At 31.2% G+C, this 26,227-nt stretch overlaps 2 protein-coding genes across 11 annotated transcripts in view; one reads left to right on the forward strand and one right to left on the reverse strand.

The window, feature by feature from the left end:
• LOC138942829 (venom allergen 4-like) overlaps positions 1 to 9,304 on the reverse strand; it is a 35,534-nt gene extending 26,230 nt beyond the window's left edge. The window contains exon 1 of the mRNA XM_070313302.1: positions 8,984 to 9,304. Coding sequence (XP_070169403.1) covers positions 8,984 to 9,271 — 288 coding nt within the window. The 5' untranslated portion in view covers positions 9,272 to 9,304. The remainder of the gene's footprint in view (positions 1 to 8,983) is intronic.
• Positions 1 to 26,227, forward strand: part of Spri (Src homology 2 domain-containing protein sprint) — a 140,034-nt gene that overhangs the window by 97,640 nt on the left and 16,167 nt on the right. For 2 of the 10 annotated variants that reach the window (XM_070313229.1, XM_070313250.1), the window contains exons 1-2: positions 9,231 to 9,529; positions 16,112 to 16,417. The exons of 5 other annotated variants lie outside the window; for them this stretch is intronic. In XM_070313229.1, coding sequence (XP_070169330.1) covers positions 16,278 to 16,417 — 140 coding nt within the window. In that variant the 5' untranslated portion in view covers positions 9,231 to 9,529; positions 16,112 to 16,277. Of the gene's footprint in view, positions 1 to 9,230; positions 9,530 to 16,111; positions 16,418 to 26,227 lie in introns of those variants that run through there. 3 more of the 10 variants (XM_070313234.1, XM_070313239.1, XM_070313244.1) reach the window with 3 other exon arrangements.

The following is a 26,227-nucleotide window of genomic DNA, read 5'->3' on the forward strand; positions in this document are numbered from 1 at the left end:
GTATACATTCGCCATAACGATGTCTCGTTAGGGAACCCTCAATTTGACGATCCCCGTTGCAAGCTCATAGTGATAATTAAGAGAGCTTGTAACGTCGTCGTCCCTTTTCCCTCGTTTAGGAAAAAATTGGACGAGAACGTAACATGCGCGCATACAAATCGTAAATTAATTGTCTCGATCGTTTATTACTGAACAACTCGAAATTTGTCTCGATAAAAATTGAAAATAGATATATTCTCTAGGAAAATAGATAATACTACTAGGTAAAACCAAATAAAATTTTAGGAATGACATAATAAAGTATTAATTATGATTAAAATAAAATAATTATTATAATTTTAGATAATTTTCTAGATAATTATATTTCTTATATTAATTTTTTGCAAATAAGATAGTGCATTCTAAAAATTATTTTACTAATGTAAAATATATTATGAATTATTTATAGAGCAATTGTATTCTCATTTTTATTATATAAGGATATCTTTTTCCTCTTTAATTTTTGGAAAGAGGAAATGATAGTATCTAGTACTATTTAAAAAAAATTATTTCAATAAAATTTAATCTCAAATTTAATCTCATATATACATATAAAACATGTAACCTGTAAAAGTTTCTTTGACCCTTCAACGATCCCTTCCGCAGAATTAACCATGCGGTTAAGGGTCATGTCATTCAAGAGAATATCGCATTTTATTATAGTCGCTGGACAATCGAACGTGAGGGTCGTTGACTCTCGAGCAATCAAAGTATTAAAATATCTCCTTAGTGGAGGTAATTAATCGTAAAGGGCATCACGATTGAGTTAACAGAAATTATAATAAATGTCTTTTCGAGGACGAGGTATTATTAGTTCTTCATTGCCAACGTGGCTTTCGTCATAATATCGATATTGTGTAGATGCGATATTATTTTATCGACTGCTACGAAATTATTACATTAAAGATTAAAATATTATTTTTTTTTAAATAGGAATTTTTTTTTCTTTCTTTTTCTTGTATTTTTCTACTTTTATCTTCTAATAAATAAAATAGCACTTCTCTTTTTTGCTTTTTATATAAAATTTTATTATTTTATTATTCTCTATTATTATTCTATATCTTTTGTTTTATAAATTTTTTTACTTATTCTCTAAATAAACATATAGAAAAAATATTGCGTGGATACAAGATCTTTTTTTCTTTAGGGAACACTCATTCAAAGCTTTCACGAAAAAGTATTCACGCATAAAGGCAATCTCCTCAGCTTTTACCTCGTTAAAGTTACCTGTGAATTACAAACGAAAAATTTCGGCGAAGAGGGTTGGTTCTGGTTTTACAAATTTAAAGCTAACAGTCTCCGTATGAATTGGTCCTTAATGTCGCCGAGGTTTCCATGGGCTCTCTCACCGATTCCGGGAGAACTTTTATATTACAGCTTAAATTGCTCGAGGCTGCCCTTAGCACACGTCGATGGTTACTTTTTAATTAAAAGTTTCGCTTTTAGAGTGCCCTCGTGTCCGACGTGGTCTCACGAGTCCGACGACTTGTACGAAATGCATTTTAACGCTCGAACCATCGCGCTGTTGTAGAACGAAGTCATTCACGATTTATTATCGTTTAATAGATATTCCAATAATATAAATTTAATTAAAGCCAATGTCCTATTTCTGCAATCAAAATATTGTATTTTACGGATGAAATAATTTTAGTAATACTTATATATGTGTGTGTGTGTGTGTATATAAAAATAATATCTCTCTCTTTATACAATATATAAATTATTGTAAAATTTTAATCTCTGTACTGTTTTCTAGAAAGATAATATTTGAGTTGATATAATCGTGTTTCGAAAAAAAAAAAAAAAGAAAGCTGATTTTTTGAATATAGCTTATCTTAAATATGTGTTAGTAATTCTCTATGAAATTATAAGAAGTAACATAGAAAAAATATAGAACGCTATTATTTTTCCTAATTATTTATTTTATTACCAATAATTTTATATATATTTTTATATATATTAAATAATTTATATTTTACAATATAAAATTTTTATAATAGATTATAAAAAAAAATTATATAATATTATACGCGCATATCATATTTCTAAGGATTGAAGATTGTAGAAAAATCGAATATGCCTCGTATCGCGGTTTCTAGATGATGAAACAGAGGCAAAAGAGAACGGAGAAAATGGAAAGGATCGCCGCGACAAAGCGTGCATAATTAATACCGCCAAATTAATTCGTTAGACGCGTTTCCTGCGCGATCTCTCCGTCGAGATCCGCGTTTTCCAGCCGCCCATCGCTCCGCGCGAGAGGCTTTTCTCCGGGATAGATACGTCCCCGGGGATGCCCAGCGGTAGCGGAGATCTAGCTCGCTATTAAACCCGTGGGATAAGACCTGGGCACTTCACTTCACGCGTACGCTCGCTCTAATTAAATTATTCCGAAACGCGGAACCTGCTGTGTGCGAACGACCCTGGTTATAAGCTTTCTGCGCGTACACACATACACACATACATACAGATGCATACAATACATATATACATGGATCACTTGTACGTTGCGGTTACGAAAGAGCACTTGCAAGAGATGAAAATCACGTCTCCGGATGATTATCGAAAGGTCTGTCATTTATCGCGCGTGATAATGCGAGGAATATTTCATTATTAATAATAAGATGCAAGATAATGTTTTTGTAAAACGTAAATTAATACGGCATAGCTGCATGTAACATTACAAAAGCTACTCATGCACTTTCAAGATGGGATTGTATATTGATAAAAAGTGTCATCGTCAATTGTTTTAAATCGAAGGCACGAGATAAAATAATATAAAAAGAATTAAATAATATTTAATTTTTTTTATCAAAGAATTTACCTTTAATCTTGCAAAATTATTATTAACTTCTTTGCATTTTATTAAGAAAATAACTCTATATTTTGAGGAGAAGCCACAAGAAAAAAAAAACGTGAAGAGAGGGCAATAAATACTGATAAATAATTATTTGTGATAAATAGTTATTTTATAATTATTTCTATAAATAATTATTTTATATCTATAAGTAATTATTTATATATATGATAAATAATAATTTTTCTCTTTCTTTCTCTCTCTTTTCATACATGGAACAGCCAATTCTTTACCGATTTTCGTCATCAATCGAGACGAATCAAGTGACATCGCTCTCCATTCTCGCATAGCGGTAATAGACATCTCGTGATAAATACCGACTAGTTGGTTTGCCAACGAGTTATTTGTCAACAAGGCGAAATGTATATAGAGCTACATAGAATATCTCACATAAATTTGTTTTGCAACACGTAAAATATTTTGACAATGAGAGGGGATTGATATGGCGTACGGCGATAAACACGTTATTGTTTATACGCTGTCATACGGCGAAGCTCGAGCAGGAAGACAGCGGTATAAGTCGCTGCTCCGTTTGTCATTTTATTATCTTTTGATAAATGTAATTATTCCAAGGAATTATTACAATTTGCGACTAACATTTTATAAACGTATATTATCTGTCAACAAGAGAGTCGCGAGTATAAACATAATATAATTTTTTTAGCCGAGTAATTCGTAGCTTCGTGTAATGATAATGTGTTCAGTATGAGTATTCTCATACTTATGTTCATCTCGCTAAGGAAACGGAATGGAACGAATCATTGTCGGGCAGTGTATGTACATATATACACACAGGTGATCGGCCGATCTAGAAGAGAGGAAAAAGGAAGAGACAAGAGAGTAACGTAGCGTATATCATATTGTATCTTCACGACAATTTGTCGTCCGCCATGCGCCTTAATGTTTTCCTCTATTTCTTTTTTTTTTTTTTTCTTCGCCGATGCGATCCGTCATATCTCGAGCTTCGTCTCTGTCAAAGAGCGACGGCCGTCCCCGAAGGGAAAGAGCGAAGGAAAAATCATCCGAGCTCGCGCGATGGGAAATCGCGTCACGTACGCAGTCACGACGCTCCTTCTCTCGCCGCCCGATCTTCTTCCCGGCCTTTGGTCTTGGGGGCTGATTGCTTTTTGAATCGGAAAATCTCGCGCGTCGCATTGAAAAACGCCAAATGACATGTCTCCCGTTTCAGCGGGGGATCAGGGAAGAAAGTCGCTCTTCGGGAGAAAAGAGGCATCGCATATTTTCTCAGATATTATTTTCCAGCTAAAAAGGAAAGGAAGAAAAGAATCTCGCTTTTAAATTATTAAATAAATATCGATTTTTTTATTAAATAAGTTTTTATTGACGTTTCATTAACCTTTTATCGACGTTTTATCTTTTTAAAAAGGACTTTTAAAATATTAAAATCAGCACATTTCCTTTTTTACCAACAATTTATTTTAATTTGTTTATCAATTTGTGTGATTAAATCGATTTTAGTGATAAAAGGAGAGTTAAATAGAAAATAATAAATAGTAATTTATTCTTCAAACAATGTAGATATTCATGAATTATAAAAAATTTTCCTGATCACTTTCTGATCATTGATCATAGCTGAAGAACAAAACTTGGCATGTCGTGCGAATTGCAATATATCTGTGCATATACGTGAATCTCGCGTTGTCATGCACCGATGTTTTTTTTTACGAGCGAAAGTTCGTTGTATGGCGTATTCGTTGAAAAATTAGAAACGCGGAGAAAACAGTTAACTATGCATACACGCAATTCGCTACTGTAACTGCAGTTACTGCGTGCAATTATCTCGCTGGCAACTGGGAAAAGGCTTTTGTAACCACGCGAGATTATACATGTATATATATATATATATATATATATATATATATAATATTAAAATATTTGAAATATATTATTTAATATTTAAAATGTCTACGACAAAGTTTTCATTATAAATATGTATTTATATACATTTAATTTAAAATACGCATTGAATTGTTGACTGCCTCGCTGTGGCGAGATAATATTTCCACAACTGCTCTATAGCTAGATAATATTTTCATAACTGTAGTCGCAATTAGCAAATTGCAAAATTATTTTTTTCGATTTTTTATTAACGAACCTATTATACAACAATTCAACCTATTAGACACGACGCATATAAAATTATAATGCAATATATAGAAAAAATATCTATTAGATGCGATATAATTAATATCGAGAGTATCTTCTTTCTTATTTAAAATATAAACAAATAATAATATTGCGTAAAGAAAGCAAAGAAAAAAATCTATATTCGCTCCGCAAACACACACTGTCATATCGTTAGCGATTATAAACATATTTTTTTTTTTTTTTTTTATATAAAAAAGGAGAAAGATTATCTTTCACATCGGTAGATATTTTCATCGCTTATGTATGGTGTATGGTACATGTATGGGATGATTACTTGACAGCAAACTCCCGTCTCCTCATAATTTTCCCTCTGCAACCCTTCTGCTCGTTCCAGCGGCACACTATCATGCGCTACCGAGCAACAGAAAAGGGAGAAAGAAAAGCTCCGACGAAAAGTTTGCCCGCAGAAAAAGCCGTTCGTTCAAAAATGACAGGGCGAACGATTCCTCGTGATCTCTTTACGACCCTTTGGGCTGCGACCGATCTCTTTGACGGAAATTTTTTAACATCCGGCAATCTCTTTCTGCCTCTTGAATTTTTCTTCTATATCTTTAGTAAATGGTATGAAAGACATAAAACTTAATTAAAACTTTTCTAATGTAATTATATAACTCATGTATCAAAAACTAAAATCAATATATGAAATATGTGCATATAGTTTTAAAAATTACAATTAAAGAGTGAAATATTTTAAAATTAGCAACTAAAATTTGAAATTTACAATTACACGATTCAAAATTCAAAATTTAAATTTAAATCTCTCTTCTTACCATTTTTTTTTTTTTTTACATTACCGTTTAAAAAAGATATTTTTACATGCTTATTTAACATTTTCCGTGTCGACTTTGTATTTTTTCATACTTTAAATTTTTCATAGCTTTAGAAACGTGAAACATACGGTTAAAGTTTTGACAGTCTATGACGAGAGAGCTACAGTATCAACAGCTCACCTGAACCCTAACAGCGAATGGTGCGCGTAATCCTTCGAATTTATACTCTTATGAAGTCTGGCTCCCGTTCGCCATCCACTATCCCACGAAAATGGTATATTTTTACGTCCGGTCAGCTTATACCATATATATATATATATTTCTAAGAAACTTTGAAGACGAAAAAGTTTGACGCGAATTTTTTCCCGCACCTGAGTCCTCGTGCTTTTAAGAACGTTCACATTATACTTGAGGAAAAATACTGAGAAAATACAAGAGGATTTATTTTCAATCTAAATACAATTACAAAAAATATGCGCAACGGCGTCTAAGAATAATATATATTAATTTGCAAAAATTTTAATACAATATTTTACATCTTTATACATATATATATATATATATATATATATATATATATATATATATATATATGTATGCAATAAGAATATAATATTTATTATTTCTATTTTTTATTTATTATTACATTATTGAATTATCATCATTATTTTAGTTGCTGTCAAGTCTATTATTATATATATATATATGTATATATGTATATATGATATACATAGTCTCTGTCGATACAAAGAGGGGGAGGCGCTTTTTTTATTCTCTCCGCAATTCTCTCGTATCAACTATGATCTCTCTTAAAGTCTCTCGCGTATACTCGGGTTCCATTCATCTCGGCATTGATCCATGCGGCCGGCGGCACTTCTTTGGGCCGAGGGAGTACATAGATATTCTTAAGTCGTGAAGAGAGAGAGAGAGAGAGAGAGAGAGAGAGAGAGAGAGAGAGAGAGAGAGAAAGCGCGCGCGGGATAGCTGGATTAGAAGGAAGGTTGTAAAGGGGATCTACATCGCGAGGAAGCAAGAAGCACCATCGGGGCGGAAGAGATTTGTGGCGAGGGCATGGATTTTACTGGCGCGAGCAAGCATCGAACTTCGCTTCCCCCCTACCACTCCCCCTCCCCCTCCCCCTCCCCCTCACGAATCCTTCCGTGAGAAAAAGTTATCACGACGAAGACCGGAAGACAAACGATCATTCGTAAAGAGCCTCGCACCAAATTGCAAAAAGTCCACGAGCTTTGCAATCGAAAAGATCAAATCGTGGCGGGAGAAAATCATTTTTATTTTTTTTTTCCTGCTTGGATGTATTAAGTTTTTTGAAGGAGTACGCAATCAAAGGGTTACTTGTAATCTAATTAGAATTCTCGTCATTAAATTTTTTAAGACGTACATTCTCACAGATTGAATAATATTTAATTCTGATTATATTTTTCCATTAAATATTATTTTATATATATTTTATATTTTCCTTATTTTATACATACATACATACATATATACATACATACATATATATGTATATATATATATATATATATATATATATATATATATATATATATATATGTATACGTATATGCATATATTTCTATTATTACTTGGATGACGTTATTAATTATTTTTGTTATTAAATTCTTTGTTATGAAAACTCGTAAATATTAATATGAGCGATAAATCATATTTTTGGAAATTTTTGATAATATTTGAGAAAAATATCTGCTGTATCTAATTGTAAGTGCTTATCTTTCTCTTTCTCGGTGACAAAAAGTATAACCTTCTAAATTAGAAAAATATTGTAGAACTCGGTATTTCATAATGTGTATAAGGGTACATTGGCTTGAAAATTGCAGCAGGAGCTTTACGCTGGACAGCATCGAAATTGCGTTGAATCAGGTGGTTTCCGGAAGGTTGAACAGACCGACCGAGCGCGAAAAGCATTTACGATTTCCACTGTCCGAAGACGAAAGAAACTCTCGCACACCGTCGGAAGAGAAAGCTTTTATTGCCATCCCATTCGCGAAATGTATAGCAATATATACCGTGTAAATTGTTCAACCTACATATATTTAGTAGTAGAAGTAATCTATAAGGTTTTTTTTTTTTTTTATCTTTGATGTAATCTATCTTTTGAAAAAGATTACAAAATAATTATAATTAAACTGTTATTAGCTTACTTTAAAAATTGTCAAATTTACATTTATTTTATTTTATTTTATTTTATTTTTTCTCTTGGAAATAATAAGTATGATAAGACTATATGTTGTGTTTGCCTTATATAGTATACATTTTAGAAAATTCATCTTTCATGTGGACTTGAATTTTTCTCAATAAACGAAATATTAAACTTTAATCGATTAATTTTAAATTATATATTAAATTATATTTAGATCACTTAAATATTTCTTGAGATAAAGTTTGGCTTGATTGTTTCGGGATATGCCGCGCGATACGCTAACACAATGCAAATGCTATTAGAAAGAGAATATATCGATGGCATGCACGATAATCAGTGCGTGTCGACATTGCCAACGGATAAATAATGCATTGTATTTTACAGCGTAACTTTCAGGTCGATATCTATATAACACAACGCGATTTTCGATATTTACGGCACAGGATCGTTGCAAAAGCAACTTCCAAATACATAAAATGACCGTTTTCCCTATTATTTGTTTATCGAGTGTCACGATTTAAATTGTTCTGTCTGATATTGGTAATTCTGTCTTAATAAAAAAAAAATATTTGGCAGCAAATTAAATTTTATATTCCAATTTTATATTCGTGATCAAATAAATGAAAAAGTGCATTGCCATCTCACGGGGAGAAAAAAAGTTTTAAATATAAAATTTCGAATAAAATTTTTGATATAATAGACATTTTCCGCTTGTCGCTATTGTTAGCGCACTTGAACGTAAATTAATTCAATTTTCTCAATATTTCATTCCTCGATAGATCTTTGCGATCTGTTCTTTTCTTTTTTCCGAAAGTCTTTCCCTTTTTTTATCAATAAATACTATTTGTTATACATATATATATATATAGATATACAGTTAGAAAGTTATAGCTAAATACATATCAATCAATTTCGATATCAATATCAAATCGTTAATTCCGCTTTCCCGTGACACTCGTTAATACTCACCTTCGGTAACGATGAGGGGGGAGGAATGACAGGAACGTCCAGACTCCAGACGTAACAGATGACCGCGACAACGTCGGTCCATCTTTGCCGGACCGGTTCGGAGCAGTTCGGATGGTCGCTATACGATCCATGGTCCCTATGGTGACGATCAGTAGTAGCGGACGGAGCATCTCTAGAATGAAGTCTGCATGACGCGCCTGCGCACTCCGATGCACCTAGCTCCCCCACCCCCTCCCCTCCTATACCATCGCCGCTCTTTCGCGACGCGAAGGCAGTCGAAGGGTCCATCGGCTCCTCGCGCGACCGACAGTCACTGGCGTCGTTCCCGTACCGGTTTTACGTGTCGTCGCGACGCTGCCGGCAGTGCGTCGCCGACGGGCGTCCACGGCGCGTCCCGTCGTCGCCGTCGTACTCGTCATTGCGTTCGATAGTGCGTGAAAAGGAGACGAAAAGAAAAAAAAAAAAAAAAGATACGGTACGCTGTGCTCGATTCGGTCGGATTGGTTGGTTGGTTGGTTGGTGACGTCACAACAATAGCATACAAGAGTAGGTTTCAAATGATATCGGCTCCTTCTCGACCTTGATCCTCTCGGAGATACGACTACGATATAATTCGCTTTTGATCTATATTTGATTTACATATATGTCGAGAGTTGCGGATTTGATTAGTGAACTATGTCGGTTGCAAAATAGATAGATATTTATTTATTTTATTTGCTTAATATAATTATAATTAATTATATAATTTATAAGTTACAGGAAAAACTTCTATAGAATTAAAATTTTAGAATATATTGAAATTTTATCGTGCCGTCTATTCGATCAATTATTTCATTTAACGCAAACATTCGATATTTATATTAAAAATAGGAAAAAAAAAAAATATTTTGAAAAATCATCGACTACATTTAGGGGAAAAAAAAAAAAAAAGATCTAACGCATAAGATATATATTTTTCTTGCTTATTACACATATAGAATTGCAGTTTATTTCGAATCTTGTAAAGCAGTGTACGAATATTTGAATATGTTAAAATAAAAATTTGATAAAGTTAAGAAAGTAATTAAAAATTTTTTTATAAAAATGCAAATTTTTCCCCCAAGGACCCGATATAAGATCTTTTCAAACACACATTCGTATTCGTTAGATCTTTGCGCTTCAATATATTTCACATAATCAAATTTATCCAGCTATTGTTATCACAATAAAGATTTACAGTTACATATGTAAGAGGGATCCGCTAATTCTAGTTACCGTCTATCTATTTATTATATACCGAAACATTTATCGAGTTTTGACATGATAAAGCAAGTGCTGTGTCACACACATACAAAGTATACGCGGCATCAGACCACTTTGAAAAACGCGACGTTATTGATTGCGGTGATTTTCGCGGCGACGCGACGGGGGCGGGGGAGGGGGGGGGGGAAATTGCCACTGTCGTTTTCGCGAACATTACATAACGCAGATCGCTCCCCGCTTCCGCGATCTCATTTTATCCTCGCTACGTTGGCTTCCTGATTGTGCATTCTCGTCTTTATTGCCCGTCTATTTTCCGTATCCGAGGACAGAATAAACAATGTAAGAATAGGAACCGGCGCGATTTTATGGTACCGGAAATACACATAGTACGAAGGTCGGCATCGAAAAGTTCCGTTTACTCTCATTTTGTAACAACGCAACGGTCGACAATTTCTTTTTATAGACTTGAATAATTGAAAAATGAATTTCTAATTAATAGCAGATAGTTCATTTCATCCATATACTTTTTTTTTTTTTTTTCAGATTGATGTTATATTATACATTATTGAATTTTATAATTTATTCTTGTTTGTTTTTTTACGAATAATATGATTATATTAAAGACACTTATATTGCTTATTTTATATGGAATAATAAATATAAAGCCTGTATATGATATTATTTAAAAGAATAGTCGTCCACAAGACGCTCTCTATTTTTAATAGCGAGGCGAATTTACAACGCGAATTCCTTCATTAAGATATTCGGGAATGCTGATTTTGAATAATGTAGTGACGATATTTTTTCGTTTTTGGAAAACTCTCCAACGTGGAATTCATTTATTCGAATGAGACGGCTGTATAAGCTATCTTGGAGTATGATTGATATTAGAAGGAAAGTTTGCTCGATCTTTTAATCGTTAATAAATCTGCACAGATACTTTATCTATATAGAAGTTTTATTGAGAGTGGAAATTTTATTTTAGAAAGTTATTTCTCTCTAAAGAGGAAGAAAAAGATTTGTTTTCTTATTCCAAGAAAATATTGTAAAGGGATTATAATAAGAAATTCAAAAGAATTATTTCTTTTTTTTTAAATTTTTATAAATTTCTTCGAATACTATTTTGTGTGGATCTTCGAATTTTCTCGAATATTAGCATTTCGCGTTTCCGAAAATATTTCATGAAAATATTCCAATGAAGAGTGTTTAAAATACAAGCAATTAAGTATGTATTAGATTTATTTATTACATAATCATAGATATTCGGTGATGTTTTGATAAGCATCATTTTTACGAAAGTAATATCGCGTTTTTATTTTGTTACTGACCTATGCATAAAAAATTACGGTGCGAAGTCTTGTTTGTTCTTATTACCGTTGTCAATTACACACGTCACAATCGAAGCGCGATAAAAAGAGCTTGAGGAAAATGACGTTTTATGATCATTCACGATAGTATCATTGCATCGAATCAATCGAGCGTATAAATTTTATTTGAGAGTATTTCTCACTTTTATTTCATCCAACAGCTTATAATATATTTTCTAAGTGTCCATAAATTTATATTTTCAAATAATACGGAAATATATATAACGTGTTGTTACATTTATAATAATTATCTTTACAAATATGGATACAAAATATAAAAATATGAAAAAAGAAACGATTTGGGAATCAACTTTCTTTCTTTTTCTTGTTTGCTAAAAATAACGTACCAACACAAATTTTTAAATTATGCTTGTCAGCAAGCTATGAATCAATCGCATTCAGAGCCATTTCTTAGAAAAAGATACTCTTATCGCGAGAGAGAAATACTTCTTTTTATCACTGGGCTTATACAATAAATGGCAACTGACTTAGCTTGATCAGAACGCAGTAAACTAAGATAAATACGATGAATAATCAATCGTTGCCGATAATATTGCAATCGTGTGCTGTTTATGCAGAATTTTGTTACATGAAAACAATGTGAAATCTTTGTTTTATAATTTGGATTTTGTTTTGATAAAAGTTTGGTTTGATATTAATCTCTCTCGCGAAATATTAAAAAGATATTGAAAAGAAGAAATAAGTTTTTAAAATTATGAAACGATTAATTTTATACTTTTAGGAAATTATCGGATAACAAAATGATTTGTGAATCTTCCATAATAGGCAAAAATATATATTTTAAATGATGTAAAAATAAATTTTTCGCGAGTTATTGTGTTGCAAAAATAGATATTTCAATTGTCAGAGATGCTTTAGATGAAATACATAATAAGTCATTCGGATTGTATCATGATATTGTATGTGAGTTCAGAATGCGAGAGATTAATAATAATGCACGATGCATGATTAAATATTTCAAATGCCAAGAGGGACGCCTTTTTTTCATTCCATATGAAGTGATGTAATATATTTACGTCCTTCCTTTTTCGAGTATGATCTTTTCACGTCTCATGCCGGTGTTAGAGTTCAAGAACGATTAAGCAAGCAAGAAAAATGATGTCGCACTTATTTAGTGACAAGTTATCAAGCAATTTAAAAAAGGAAAAAACAAAGGAGAGGAAGATACACATGATTTATCGTTGTACTCTCACCTGTATATAATCAATCAAGCGTGAATAATAAATACTGCAGTTTATTCTGGCCTCTTTTAAATTTATATCAAGTAGTATTATGAGATAAAAATATGTGAAATAGTTTGACATTATTCACGGATTTTTATTTCAATTATACATTTTTTCCTAATATTGTCTATAAGAACAATAATAAATCATGAATTTTATTTGAGAGAGTGAAAATTATATTATATTTTTGTATTATAAAAATGTGCTTATGAAAAATATGTTTTAACGTATTATATTATATTTGTATACAAATATAGAAATATTTATAAAGCTATTTTTTTAATGAGAGTATTCATCATTAAGAATATTTGTATTTCATGCTATTTATATTTATATCTAATAAAAAAGTGAGTTTATACTTTAATAACTCCTAAAAAATATTGTAACGTTCAAAAATAATCGAAAATTTGACGAAAACAAAATACACTCGGTTTAAAATGCTAAAAGTAGAATTTACTTAATATACAAATGGATGAAATATATTTCTGTCTCTCTAGATCGAGTAAATTTCACACAGACAGTGAGATTCTAAATTAATTCGCCCATCGATCGTCATTAAGTCTTATCGAGACTGCTGACGTTGGACGCATCATGTCGGACTCGCGAAAATGAGTCGGATACTCTCTCAATCGAGCAGCGAGCGAAACTATCAATCATCATTAGAATTTATTTTTTCCGCTATTAAAAGTGAAATTACGCGTGTCATTTCGAGGACTGTTCGTGCGAAATCACAATCACACTTTGAAAGTACTAAATATTATATTTTTAATTATAAAATCATTATTAAATTTTTAATAATTGGTATAATACTACGGAATTTTGTGAAGCGAAGATTGACATTAGTTTATTCAGTCCTGATCTCTTAAGCTCACTTTTGATGATCTATAATTTGCGACAAAAAGACAAGAAATCTATTTATAATTTCATATATATTTATAATTTTATAACACATATTTCTTTTAATATATGTGTATTCTGATGTATTGTATGTATTTTTGGTATTACACGGCACAATAAATAGTAAATAGAATTTTATTCCAACTTTTGTCGCAAATTATACATTGTCTAAAAAGCGTAGATTTGAGACAGGCTTTATATTTATAATTATAAAATGATTAAACAATTTAAATTATATTTTGTCGACTACATTTATTAATATAAATGTTTTACATTTTATTAAATTTTATTATATTTTATTATATTTATAAATTATAAAGGGCTATTATATAAAAAAGTAAATAACATCTTATTTTTTTATCCAAGACTTTTTGATATATAGATTTTTCATATTTTTAAATATATAAAGGATTTTTTTAAGATCAATTTTATGAAATTGTTTACGTAATTTGATAATATTATGAAAGAGAAAACATTGTCCACCCTTGTGTTCGAGTCTTACTTTTTAATACGATCGCACAAATGTATTTGCAGCTTTACGAATAAATGTCGAAACGCGGAAATAAGGATAAAAGCAATCCCATTTTTGGGAACTGCACAAACACAACTATAGAGTAGTTCGCGACGCGAGTCCTTATCGCTTAATATAAAGAAGAAAGTTTTCAATTGTCATTATAAATATTGTCAAGAGAGGAAGAAAACGTTGAAACGGAGCGAACGAGATTAAATCTTTCCGGAATATGCGACAATATTTAAGCGCAATAACATCTTCTGCTTAATTCAGTTTTCGTTAAAACTAAATTAGACCAGGCGGATCAAACCGTACAGATATTGCCGTATCTAATTGAGATACTTAATTAGATACTTATTCAGAAGCTATTGCGGAGAGTATTTTCTCTTTTAATTATAATTTATTCGATAAATTTACAGATAGGATTTCTCGAGAAAATTGTTTAGCCGCGTAGCTTGTTTTCAAATTGTCATAAATTTATTTCTATTTTATTTCTGTAAGAAATATTTTCAGATTGAAAATCGTGGAAAGCTTTATATAAAATATAGATTTTAAATTGAAATAAATTCTAAATTTATATATATATATAATGCATAATATTGAATATGGAAAGCTGTAGAAAATTTTTTATAACACAATCTTTCTACGGAAATTTGAAAAATTATATAAATATGAATTTAAAATATTTTGAAGAGAGAGAAGGGATAAACTCTTCCATTATACATATAACGTTAGAAATGAAAAATTTTTTCGAAGAACCGTATAATACGAAAACCTAAATAGATTTTTGAATGTATATATTATACATACTTCGTGAAAAAAAAAAAAAAGAACAAATTTAATTTAGATTATGGCGGATTATATGTTATAATATTTTAATATAATTTTTGATATTACAGACGATAATAGTAAAATAGAATTAATGCGAATCATACAAAATACATTTAAACTTTAAAAGTGTTGTAAGCGATTTTCAAAAGAAATACGCGTAGAAAGAGGAATGTTGCATAAATAGAAAGCGGATATATTTTTCAATATCGTGGACAACACGTAATCGTGTTCTATTTATACGGTATTATTTGATGTTCTATCTCGAAAACGATACGATAGAAGTAAAATGTAACGTTCATGAACCACCGAATTTATGCTAGCGCCGAAAATATAGAACCGGCTTTATGACGCGAAGGTTGTTCGCAGATATAATAAGAGGAAACGGCTCGCGGAAGGAGGAACGAGTGTGTTATTATCGATATCGTCTGTGGACGAAAAAAAAAAGGGAAGATCTCAGAAGCACGTTCGTGGATATTGGCCGGCCAAGAAATGAAAGGGAACACGACGGAAGTCGCCGGATGGCCGGCGCAAACACGATATCTCCCAGTTCTCTTCTCGGCATTTAACTTCGTACACCCTTTTTCCCCGTGGTCATATAGTTTGATTTTTAGCCTCCATTACCATTTGGTGAAAATGTCGAGAGATGTTTGAGTCGCGATAGATATTTCTTACTATTATTAAAGAATCTTCTGCCTTTAGAAAATTTTATACTAGAAAAATAAAATAAAAATTTTAATAACATAAATAAAATCTCCTTCAGAAATTAGCTAACTAACAATAAAAAAGTATACATGAGTATAATCAGTAATTCCTAAATTATTTAATAATTTTTTGAGAGATATTATGTTACTAAAATTATTTAATAGTTTTTTGAGCGGTATTTATATTACGAATTTTTTTTTTAATTTTTTTTTCATAATAAAATTTCTGTTTTAAAAAGATGAAACATTTTTTTGACTATCAATAATAAGTTGATAATGTTATATAATCATTTTGCAACCGATATTTCACGCTTCAATCGTTTGTATTTCCATAGATCCATTAGATCCATCGATAAATCTCGTAGATCGTTCGAGTGACCGAGCAAAATTTTTCTATAAAGGACTATAAAAATCCCGACGCGCATCGATGCGTTAGTGAAATGCCAATCGTCGTCGTTTGAACGTCCGTCGTGAGAAATCCGATCGTGCATTCTTGCCATAATGTTACCGCCGATCATCGGCAACATCAACAGCAACGACATATTGACATTGTACACGAATCCTGGCAATGGTAATGGCAGAAATGTGGTGGCGACGCGAGCGATCAGCAGGGGTCGTTATGCGGAAATCGGCGTTAAGAGGTAAAAATATTCTCGTAAAAAAAAATTAATCTAGGAGGAAAGCATTTCCTTCGATAGTATAACGGACGCAAAAAAAAAAAAAAAGAATCAGTCATCATACATTTATGGATACTTCTATCATTTTTGTTGCAATAAAAAGATTAATCTAATTTAACCATATTTTTATGATATTCTCTGTAACAATTTTCATACGTATACTAATCATTTCTCATTCCTTGAATAAGAATTGAATCGAAAAATGCTTTATCTAAAAATATTTTTTGAAAAATGAGAAAAATTACTTTATTCAGGAATTATTGCGATATATTTTTTAGACGATCATTATAAGATGCAGATACATACAAGATATATATATATGTAATATCTTACACATACATAACTTTGCACACATTAAAAATTTAATTAGAACAAATTTTTTTTTTAATGGTACGACTGAGATAAGATTGATGTTGATTGAAAGATGCAACTTCCAGTTATGATGTGAACATTAATATCGAAAATAAATCGTGTATAGTGGATCTATTGCATGATCCGAGATCGATGCAGGAAGGAAAGGGAAACGATCTGGTGATCTCACGTACCGCGCATGGCGTAAGGAAATCGATTTTAATCAGTGATTACTATGAAATATGATAGCAAAGTGGCCGAGAGCGAGAGGAAACTCTTCGGTTGATTCTTATGTAAGCCGCTTAGTCGTGATCCGCTTACTCTCCCACGAATAGACCACGGACGAATCTCCTTTCTTTTCTTTTTTTCTTTTTTTTTTATTGTTGTTGTTATTGGAAGGTCGTCCATTGTGTCCCTTCAAAAATCTTTTCATTAAGGAGAAAACAAGGTCCCCTCGAAATGAGGCGTAAGTTAGAATCGAATTATATATAAATTACTAATTATACATAATTACTTTGTTTCAGATATTAGATTATTATATTATTTTAAATTATATTAGCTTTTTGTATATTTCGTGAGAGAAATTGCATGGAAAGAATAAAATCTTTTTGCGAATTATAATTTATAATTTATTTTTTTAAATAAGAAACATGGACTATCAAAAATTTCTATCACACATACACTTTATTATAATAAAATAGTTTAACGCGTGACGAAAATTAACGACAATTCTGATTTTTCATCGAAATAAAATGCAGTAATTCTTTAAATCATTAATAATTATTCAAAATGTTACGTTTTTCGTTTTTCAATATAAAATAAATGATTGTACTTTTAATTCTAATTCGTGAAAAAAAAATATTTATCTTTATTTCCAATAAAGATATACAATTATTTATCAGAAAAAGCTTTACACCGCGTTGAAGTAAATCATATTCGAAAATTAGTTCCATGTGCAAATCGTCCGGGATCAAGATTCTCCGATTTAGTGTGACCGCATTTTCCATTTAATTAAGCGGATCTCTGTGAAAACTCTCTATTTTTTTCTAGCGGTTTCTTCTTTTTCTATTATAAAAACTGTTAAATACTGTATTTCTTTTTTTTATTACATAAACAACTTTCTTTGCGATGCGAAAAAAGAAAACCACATGCTCTTCTCCTTACCGCTAATAAAATTAAACGATTTTGAATCTTACGAGTATCTCGGAATATTAGATCGAGAGTAATATATTATACTTTACACGATTTTCTCCAGTTTCCTCGCATATAATTTCTTAACTATCCGTTTCGCTCATGAAGCCAATTATCCGATAAAACAAACGAGAAATTATTCTCAGTATTTTTGATAATCAAGAAATTTGTCAACAAGTCGCATATCAGTTGAAATGATACGAGAATTATATGTAATTAATAATTATAATTATTATCCCACATAATCTCAGATTTTAATTTCCGAAGTAATATAAATTACAATTAGTGATTCAATTTCTATTTTGTACATCCAAAAAAATTAAATTATATTTCTATTTTACATACTTAGAATTAAATTTCTATTCAATTATTTTTTCATTAATCTTTATCTTGTTCCTCAATTACTCTAGGATTGTAAATTACTAATTTTTTTCTAACAAGTTTGGAGAATTTTAGCACGTCTTTATTTTAAGGAATCGTATAGAAGTAGAATGGAAAGATATTTTTGTATCCGCCGAGGACGCACCGAAGGATAATAATATCAATGCAGGTCTTACTTTGACGAGATTCTCTCTCCGCAGAATTCCTCGCGGATCGACAGCAGAAAAACCCATTTCCACGGTGGAAATCGAGTCTGACTTCCAAATCCTACGGGGGAGAAAGAGGATTCTTCCGTTTTCTTCCCGGTCGCGAATATATCGACTCTTCGAGAATCCTTTGAAAGGTACATCGAATCCGCTGGGGATATGTGTACGTCAGTACGTCTGTGTCCTTCCGGTTTCCCTTAACTCGAACAGTCATTCGTTCGCTTTGTGTATGCTTTGAGACGCGCGTTATTCATCATTCGAGAAGAAAGACGAAAATATTACTCGCGAGTTGATATTGTATAGGACGGGAAATATGCAACGCTTTGGAAGTACGCCAAACTATGTCGAGAAACAGTTTGTGAATAGACAGATCGGCACAAATTCTCTTATTTCGTCTTGCTTTAGATTTGAACAATAATATTAAAATTAAATCAAAATATAATATAATATATAATAAATATATAATATTATATAATTAATATAATAATGTATTAAAAATATTTTTTCATAAATATCTAAATTATATAATACATCTAAATAATATTAGAAATTCCATAATATAGTATATGTTCTCACTCTCTCTCTCTTTTATTTTTTTCTAATTTATATACTGCCAAATTAATAAAATTTTATTTCGGTTTATAAACCCAAAATGGACGGACTTCAAACTTATTGTGCTAGAACTCGTTAAGGATTGTAAAAAATTTAATGTTACAAATAAAATGACAGACTGTCGAAATGCTTGATGAGCAAGAAGCGTAGACCCGTATCTTGTATTAAAGAGGCCCGAGTAACTCAAGCTCGCTGTAGCGGGTCTCCCAAGCTGAAATCCAAGGAGGCACTCTTCGGCTTCGGTTTCGCTCTATGCCGAGAAACCGGATAGGCCATTGCACGGAAGTCACTCTAAAACACCTGACTTCTGCTCCCTGTCACCATTCTCGCTTTTTCCTTCCTGTCTTTTCTTCCTTATTTAGAGACTTTCTCCTTTATTCACAAGGATAAACTGATATTTAATTCGACGATTCGGTTACTGCTTATCGTTAGTTAAAAATCTTGTCTTTTTATACTTCTTTTTATTGTATAGAAGATTTGCGAAGATTAAGACATCGAGGATAAGACAGAAAAATGAAAAGCTAACAAGTACACAACATCAAAATTAACATTTTGGAGAAAATGATTTTTTTACGTACATATCAAAAATTAAATTTGCCGAGTGCACGTAACTGATAATCTTGCTAGAAAAAAAGAATTTGAGAGAATATTAAAATATCATTATTCTTTCTTTGTCGGAAACAAGGCGAAGTGGAATTTAATTAATGGCGCGCGCATCGCAATAACTCGACGCATGATCGATCGACAATGAGCTCTTTCTCCTTTTTCCCCTTCTCTTCCTCCCTCTCATCCCTCTCTCTCTCTCTCTCTCTCTCTCTCTCTCTCTCTCTCTCTCTCTCTCTCTCTCTCTCTCTCTATCTTTCTCTTTTCTCTTTTGCTCTTTATTTATCGGAAATGTCATTCATTAGATGAATTCCTTCCGGATGGATCGAGAAAAGCAATTTATTTTCAGAAATATTTGAAGATAGCGATTTTTATCAAAACCGATGCAATTCAAACTATATTCTATATAATCGTGTTCTTAACTTTTCTCTATCTTAATAAATATAGAAAAAAAATGTTATTAAAAAACATCATAAGTGATAGAAATATTGAAAAGATTATCAGTTTGCCTGTGTGTTTTATTTAAATCGAATTATTTTAAATTCGAATTATTTTATAATTCTTTTCCTAATAAACACGGAAAAAATTTTAATTAAATCACAATTATTCAGAATTTCCCGTAATCGATGGTAAAGCCGATCATAATTATTTGTAGATTTTGTGAAGAAATAAGTAAAGAATTCTTTCGTACAAAGCTATAATGTCGAAAAAATTTATTTCAACAATTGAAAAATTAATTCTTTGTTGTTGGATTTTAATATGATTTTCGCGTTTTGTATAACATATATATATATATATAAGATTTATTTTTAATCCGTTGTACTTTTCTTATGCACTATATTTTATTCTTCATATATTTTTATTAATTTAATAAGAAACACACGACTCTCCGCGAAAATTTATCGTACCTTTCGCATGTTTTCTGTTTATCTCCGCGGTGTTCTGAATCATTTCTATAACAAGATATCTCTCTGCTGAATTGATCGGATGCTGAGCTCAAGTAGCGGCAATGTAATATTTGCGAACGCGCTTCGAAACTTCGAAGCCCCGAGAGAACAGGAGAGAGAAAGACAAGGAGAGAGATAGATATGATCTCTGAAAGCGAAGAGTAGTTGCGAAAGTAATCGTCCTGAAGGAAAGAAGCTTCGTGTGCCCCGCCCGAACGTAACCGAATTATCGATATACACCACACGACGTGGTTAATCAAGAGAGAGAGAGATTAAATCGACCGCCGTGTGGGGATGTCTCATCTTTCTTCTCCCATCGAACAATACCGGATATTGGCGGAAGCCCTCTGTTCAACGCGTTAATTAAGTTCGCGTTTATCGGAGCTGCCGACTCGACGGTATCTGCAAGATGCTCACGTGTAGTACGAGCACGTGTAGCACTTGATCATACCGTGAGATAATCATACATATTCCAATTATGGAGTTAATTTTGCGATAGAGTAATAAAATGTAAGAATAATATCAAGAATTAAAATATGTATTTCAATTTTTAAAAATATATGTCAAAGAAATTCTACTATTGCTTTGTCACTATGAGCATGCTACTTTTTACTTTTGAGCACCATCCTTTACGTATATGACTCACAATTAGCCATGCAGTGGAAATAATTTTCTTATAATACATGATTCTTCGTTTCGGGATAAGGACAGTTCATTGCAGATTACGAGAAGCACTTGACAGTTCCTCGAATTTTATGGCTAATAATAAAAGACTAATCCAGAGCTCAACATCTCTGAGCAGAAAGATAGACGGTACAGATTTAATTATTAATAAAGAATAATAAAAATATTATTACTCTTAAAGCAATTTTTCACAATAATAATAAAATATTCAAATGTATGTATTATTTTCGTTTTATCGATGATAATATATAACAAAATAACACATTCTCGAAACTCTTACGAGCTCTCGACTTTTTGTCTCCTTTAATTTTCGCAGAACGCTGATAGGCTGATAGTCATTTTCACTTAGCGATAGAAAAACTTTTCGTCAGATGACAAATAGAATAAAAGGAAAGGGGAAAGAGAATATATAGAAGAGAAAACGTCGAGAGGAGAAAGAACGAGACGGTTTAGGCCAGTGGCAGGCCGTATTTTTCCGGTCGATGATCATCATAATCGACAACTTTTCCAATCCCCTTTCGCTCGCAAAATCTCGTGACTGAAAACCATTAAGAACATATACCACTAGCCTGCTTTCTGGCACTTCTTTCCATGGGATTCGATTAAAGACACGATAAAAATTTTTTTCAATATTCAACTTAATAACAATATTTTTATTCATATAAAAATACTTAGTGTATATATTATATTATGTATACAATTATAGTTTTTATACGCATACAGACACACTTTCTTCTTTTTTTTTTTTTTTAGTTATTTTAACGCGCTTTTAAAAATTCGGTAATATTGCGCTGCATCAATGATGTAAATATAATATATAATAAAAATTCTTTATATAGGGAGATGAAATCGAACGATATCAGCGGCGACATCGTAAAATTTTTTTTTTTTTAAGATTGGCAACGTTCCGATTGTAACGAGGCGATCCGACGCAACGTCTGGAATTGCAAGCCCTCGTTTTGAATACGAAATCATGTAGATTCTGTGATTCATATGTTTATATAGATAAATCCCAATTCTCTCTCTTGCATCCCCACAATACGCTATTGCTAACATCTCACAATTAATCCTCGAAAAATGTCTCGCACTGATTGTGAAATTTGCTCGATATATTATATACATACGAGAATATAAAAATATTCGATCTACAATAGGACTTATAGAAATATTCTATATTTTTATATTTGAGAATTATTTAGGTTAAACAATCTCATTAAATAATTATTCTCAAAATTAAAATTTCTGTATAACATTCTATATAATTATAATCAAAATTATATAACCGAGATGTTAAAATTTCAGAAATTGATTTATTTCGTAAATTTTATTATTTTTAACATTATAATTTAGCAAATGCAACGTAGGACATACATAGTTGTAAAGTCCTCTCTGTTTTTCTAAAAAAAATTTTATAACTTAAATTTTCTAATTTTCCATGAATTTTGAGCTGTCATATTTATGGTAGGTAAGTTGCGTAATTATCATCCCGACTAATTACACGGGAGTGCATCGTAAAGCATCAGAATGCATCGTATTAAGTCTTTTCTAATTACACTGCGAAAATATGCTGTTAAACTTTCATCGTCTTCCGCGTCGAGCGAGTAAGACGCGAAAGAAAGTGTCCAAGGCTCTCTCTTTCTGACGAAGCTTCTTTGTGCCCTTGTTCTTGCCGGAGGGTGCGACCCTTTCTCTATGCACCCGAATGCACCCCGCGGCTCGTTAATAGGTAAAAATGTCGCCGGCGCTCGCCAACGAACCACGTGTTGAGAACCTCCCATCGTCATGGCAACCCCCATAGTCCAAGCTCACAGACGACTAATATCACTGCAAAGGTCCAGGAATGTACTCTCAACGTTACTATCCCCCTTTCCACGTCATCATATCTAGTTTGATGCAGTGAAATTTGTCCGATCGAGAAGGATATAAATATTTCATTTAATTAGACATAAAAACTATTCCGCAATGAACTTGATTTATTAATTATTTAAGAATCTAATGTATTTGAAGAATCTAACAGCTGATCTTTTTTTAGAAAAAATTTGAATGCCTTTTTTTTTCATTTTTCACGTTGTTTACAACTAGATATTAAAAATTATGTCACAAATTACATTAAAATAAGATGAATTTGAAATTAAAGAAAGTATGCGTAAAATAAAGTTTCATCATCAGTTTTCGTGTTTTTGAAGTTTAATTCGAATAAATGTAGTTTATTTCCAAACGGTTATAATTCCCAAAAGATATTTCATCTACATATATTAAAAATATATTTTAACATTTTTTTAAGAAAAAAAAAAGAAATTCTAAATTGCACGAGAGAATAAATAAAGTCTGTTGGACATGTATGTGTGTGTCACGGAACATCTAGATGCATATAGATATTGCGCTACTTCGTATAGCGCTTACATATTCAAGTTTATTCTTTAGTCTGTAATGTAAACGTCTCGAGGATCCCGTGACATATGCAGGCTCCATAGAGGGATATATTACTTTTTGCGTCTCATCTATTTCAGCATGAATTATGTAGGAAGATCGATACGCGTGCGATGCGAGAGTATCTTGATGTGACATCGCGATGTTTTCGTATATTATTGTTTTTTTTTTTTTTTTATACAGATCACGCAATTAAAATCTCTTTCTAATACCATATTAAAACTTTCGTGAAAGGCAGATATTTATGATTTAATTCCATTATTTCTTTGAAGCAATAATAAACATATTAAAGATACACATATATAAATATAAATATAGATTAATAAATATAAATAATTCTAAATAAGAAAAATAAAGATAATAAATATATAAATAAATGATAACAAAATATGAAAACAATTGATATAAATAATGTAAATGTAATTATTGCATAAAACATAGTATAAAATATAGTATGAAGATGCTTTGAAATTTAAAATTTAAAATTGTAGAATTTTCAAATTTTATATAAATCTCTTGATAAATTTTTACTTATTAATTTATTTTAGCTTCTTTAATTATCTTCATTTCTTTACTCGTTAATATGAGAAGTTATTCTTATTACATATAATAAATGTAAATATTAATTATTATTATTATATATTTATATATACGCATTTATATATATTTATCAACACACGAATGTATGTATTATTGTATTAACTTTTCTTCTACTGCGTTAATTTCTACAATAAATATTTATCATATCTTAAAAACACTCTCTCTGTCTCTCTCTTTTCATATATATTATTATATGCTTATTACGTTATGTTTGCTGGGATGAGAATTTTCAATATTGATTCTCCTCGCTTTCTCTCAATCCTGTTCACTTACTTCAAGTTATTCGATTTTTCTTTCGACCCAGAAACTTTCAGGAACCGTCAAGTACTCCATAAAAGAATCTATTGATAGCAACTGAAAGTCTATTATGCGGAAATCCATCATGGATTTGATCTGAACACGCCCCTGGCGATTCGGCCGCCATGCACACACATACGGGAACTATCCAACTGTCAAACACACAGGGTGAACACAATACGTACCGTTTATATCGACAATGTTGGCTCTGCATATGTCGATGCCCCGAATCTGATATTCGGCCATCTCGTACAAAGTTCGAATCGGGAATAATGCCGTCGCGAGGCTGTTTTGCCAGAAACAAACGTTGTGCTATGATGTACACCAGTGTCACTTATTCATTGTTTCCGGGTAACTTCGCCGCCTCAGACTTGAGATTGGCCGGAGATCTCTCTGAACATGAATATTACACGACGCATACAATTTTAGATGGAAGTACAACACGAAACTTCCGTGAACAAAAATATTAACTTTTTTTTAATTTTTATATTATAATATTATGTAATTATTACTCTTATTATATTATATAATTTGTCGCATATTTGTTAAAAAATATTTTAAGGGCCCAGTTTACAGCTAGCAGTAAGAAAAATTGATGATCTGTAGGAATTCTTTTTTTGAAGTATATTAGAAATTAATCTTTTTAGCATTTTACATATTTTTATTGATCCTTAAATAGTCAACATTTTTAAATCACGAATATTTAGCTTTTTTCGTTCGATATAAGCCTCTGCGCATAACGTGTTCAAAATGGTTCAACAATGTTCAACATGCTGCTCCTCGTGTTATTGTTTGAAATGAAAAAACTCGGTCTAGTTTTATTTCGTAGGATATTTTTGGGATACTGAATCTAATTTCATTAGAAAAAATGGAAAAATCATAAAATAGTATCGTTTTAAAAGTAGATATTTCAATTTTTCTGAATTTTTTTTATTTTTTGAGGACCAGAAAAATAATTAATATTAATTTTTTGAATGTTAAATAGATTCAGTTCGAAAAAATATTCTACGGAGTAAAACTAGATCGAGTTTTTTCATTTTAGGCAATTATATGACGAATAGCATGTCACATTGTCCTTTTTGAACACGTATTAAACAAAAAAAAAAAAAAAACTAAATAACCAAGATTTAAAAATATTGACATATTGTTTAAGCATTAATAAGAAACATATGTGAAACGCTAAAAAAATTAATTTCTAATATTTTTCGAAAAAAAAATTCCTAAGAATCATCAATTTTGCATAACGCTGGAGTAGACTCGGTCCTTGATAAAAGAAATTGGATGTTGAAAACATTTTAAAGTAAAATTATTTATTGAATACACATTAAATTAATTTAATAATATTTTTATAAAAAGTTTGACATAATTCTTAATATAACCGAACAATTTAAAAACATGATGATATATTCTTAATTATAGATTTTTTTCGAGAAGAAAGAACTAGATCATTTTTATAAAATACGAAATAGAAC

Source organism: Polyergus mexicanus, unplaced genomic scaffold (assembly GCF_030449975.1).
Source record: "Polyergus mexicanus isolate NDT 795.1 unplaced genomic scaffold, iyPolMexi1.0 SCAF_2, whole genome shotgun sequence".
Classification (NCBI taxonomy): domain Eukaryota; kingdom Metazoa; phylum Arthropoda; class Insecta; order Hymenoptera; family Formicidae; genus Polyergus; species Polyergus mexicanus.